A 2,482-nucleotide genomic window follows, 5' to 3' on the forward strand; every position below is an offset into this window, starting at 1 on the left:
AGATAGATACATTGTCCACATAATTTGCTTATAGTTTGTTTGGTTTACCAAAATCAAGTTTTTAAGAAGAAAAAGAAAACATGTTATTAAGGCATTAAGTTCTTTTTTCAAATTGTAACGAGCATCCTAAAATATGTTGAATTAAAAAATTGTGAATCTCTTTTTTTGTGAAAGAAGAAATAAATTTTTTAATGACTTTCTCTAGTCTCTTTAGAGAGCTTATAAAGGATCATGAGTGTATCTCTTAACTTCACCACTTTGAGAAATAATATTATTATTATGACTATATTTCTACTCTTATTATTATTCACCTTAAAATGTGAGGGTAAAAGTGATATGTATAAATTAACATATAATCAAACTTATCTGAACTGATAATGTATATTAATATTAATCATTATGCGTCATAATCTATGTGCAGTATAAAAATCTAAAAAGACACTCTCATTGAAAATATATTATATCTTCAAAAGAGTACTGAAAGTATGCAAAATCAAAATTAGAGATATGAATATGATAAGGTCACCATGCTTATTTTCAACATTAATTTAAAGGGTGTTGTTCTTTGAGTAACTAGTGTACTACTATTCTTATCGTATATATGATATAACACCATACATGCACCATAATCAATGTAACAATTCTTTCTTTTATCTGGTGTGAATCAGCATGCTCAAAACACTTGAAAGGTACCAAAAATGTAGCTATGGTGCAGTAGAAGTCAACAAACCTGCCAAAGAGCTTGAGGTAATCACTTCATACAACTTGATTTATTGTTATTATTATAGCATTTCAAAAAGTTTAAAATAGTAAATACTAGAACTATCACAAATTTATCATAAACTAGTATTTTTAATCGTTAAATTTACAATACTGACAAATTTAATTATAAATAAATAAAATTAATTTTATATTTATAAAAGATAATTTTTATGTGATAAAAATATTTAAATATTAATTTTATTTATATATAAATTTATTAATATTTAAATTTTTATATATAAAATAATATTTTTTTGTGAATGTAAAATTAATTTTTTATTCATTATTATATTTGTCAACATTTTAAACTTTTATAAATAAAAATAATAGTGTATTCTATTATATTTATAATGTAAATTTTTTCTCATGTAATTTAGTATATATGTATTTCATTACACATCAAGTGGGATTTTGTTAGTTGTCATTTGTTTTGTTGTATTCTTTTGTAGCAGAACAGTTACCGTGAGTATCTAAAACTGAAAGCAAGATTTGAATCTCTTCAAAGGACTCAGAGGTATTTTATATACAGAACTACCTTTTTGGCTTAAACGTTTATGTAAAAATTTAGTACATTTTTTAATTTAATGTATCTATATATATTTAAATTCAGCCAACAACATACTAAACTTTTATAACTTATTATTTCCTAATACATAATTTTAAGCTATAATAAATTTTTATAAATAAACGAAAATATTTTCTATAAGTCAAATATTTAATTTATTGCATTTTTTTAAAAACAAAAGTGATTTACTATTCAATAAATGGTCAAAATTAAAATACACACAAAAGAAAATAGAGATAGAATAAAAATATATCTAAAAAATTTAAAAATAACTTGATATCCCCAAAGATCAAAGATTGATTAGACAAGTCAAAACAGTTATTTTAGTTGCATATGCAAATTCAAAGATAAAAACAAACAGAAAATGAGTTTTTGATCTGTTGTATCGAGATTTAGGAAATTATAAAGTATATGATTGTAACTTTATATTAGACCAATAAAATGTTATATAAGAAAAGGGAAGTTTTGACTTACCAAAACAATTCAAAATGGTTTAGGTTTACTTTTGTTTAGTCTATATTCTATTCTTTTGTATGTCCTTTTCTCTATTTACTCTTTATGATGTTTTTCATCATATTCATGTACGGTTTCATACTAAGACCATGGCATTTTTGTCTCTTAATTTGCAGGAACCTTCTTGGTGAAGACTTAGGTCCATTAGGCACCAAAGAGCTTGAGCAGCTTGAGCGTCAACTTGATACATCTCTCAGGCAAGTCAGGTCTACTAAGGTAATAATGCAATATTTAAACCATAAATTAACCGCTATTTACTCAACTTTCTAATTAATATATATGATATACTTCTTAAATTAAATTCAATAAATTTTTATATTAATATATACAAAGAAAAAAATAGCGCTTTGTTTCTTTTTATTTTATTGTGGATCATTTTGTATATTTTGTATGAATAGCTAATTAATACAACATACCTCGTTTATTATATTAAATAGATTTTGATGTCATGAATAATGCGGTTTTGCTCCATGTAGAGGAGGGGGAGGTCTCTATTAAAAAGCAAAAAGTTATATACTTGGCATTCTTCATAAAATATTTTGGCCCATCTTCGAAAAATTTTATGCTAGTATTATGACATGGTTTAATTTGCTAAATTCACAATTCCAATTCCAATGGTTCAATTGGACCTTTTCATGTTTT

General features: G+C 24.1%; 1 protein-coding gene across 2 annotated transcripts in view; it reads left to right on the plus strand.

Annotated features, from left to right (window-relative positions):
- The window catches only part of LOC107623737 (developmental protein SEPALLATA 1), a 4,100-nt gene continuing 2,083 nt past the window's right edge, over positions 466 to 2,482 (plus strand). The window contains exons 1-3 of one of the 2 annotated variants that reach the window (XM_016326095.2): positions 466 to 747; positions 1,212 to 1,276; positions 1,957 to 2,056. In XM_016326095.2, the coding sequence (XP_016181581.1) occupies positions 670 to 747; positions 1,212 to 1,276; positions 1,957 to 2,056 (243 nt within the window). In that variant the 5' untranslated portion in view covers positions 466 to 669. The remainder of the gene's footprint in view (positions 748 to 1,211; positions 1,277 to 1,956; positions 2,057 to 2,482) is intronic. The other variant, XM_016326097.2, reaches the window with a different exon arrangement.

The sequence above is a fragment of the Arachis ipaensis genome, chromosome B10, assembly GCF_000816755.2.
Source record: "Arachis ipaensis cultivar K30076 chromosome B10, Araip1.1, whole genome shotgun sequence".
In the NCBI taxonomy this organism is placed as follows: domain Eukaryota; kingdom Viridiplantae; phylum Streptophyta; class Magnoliopsida; order Fabales; family Fabaceae; genus Arachis; species Arachis ipaensis.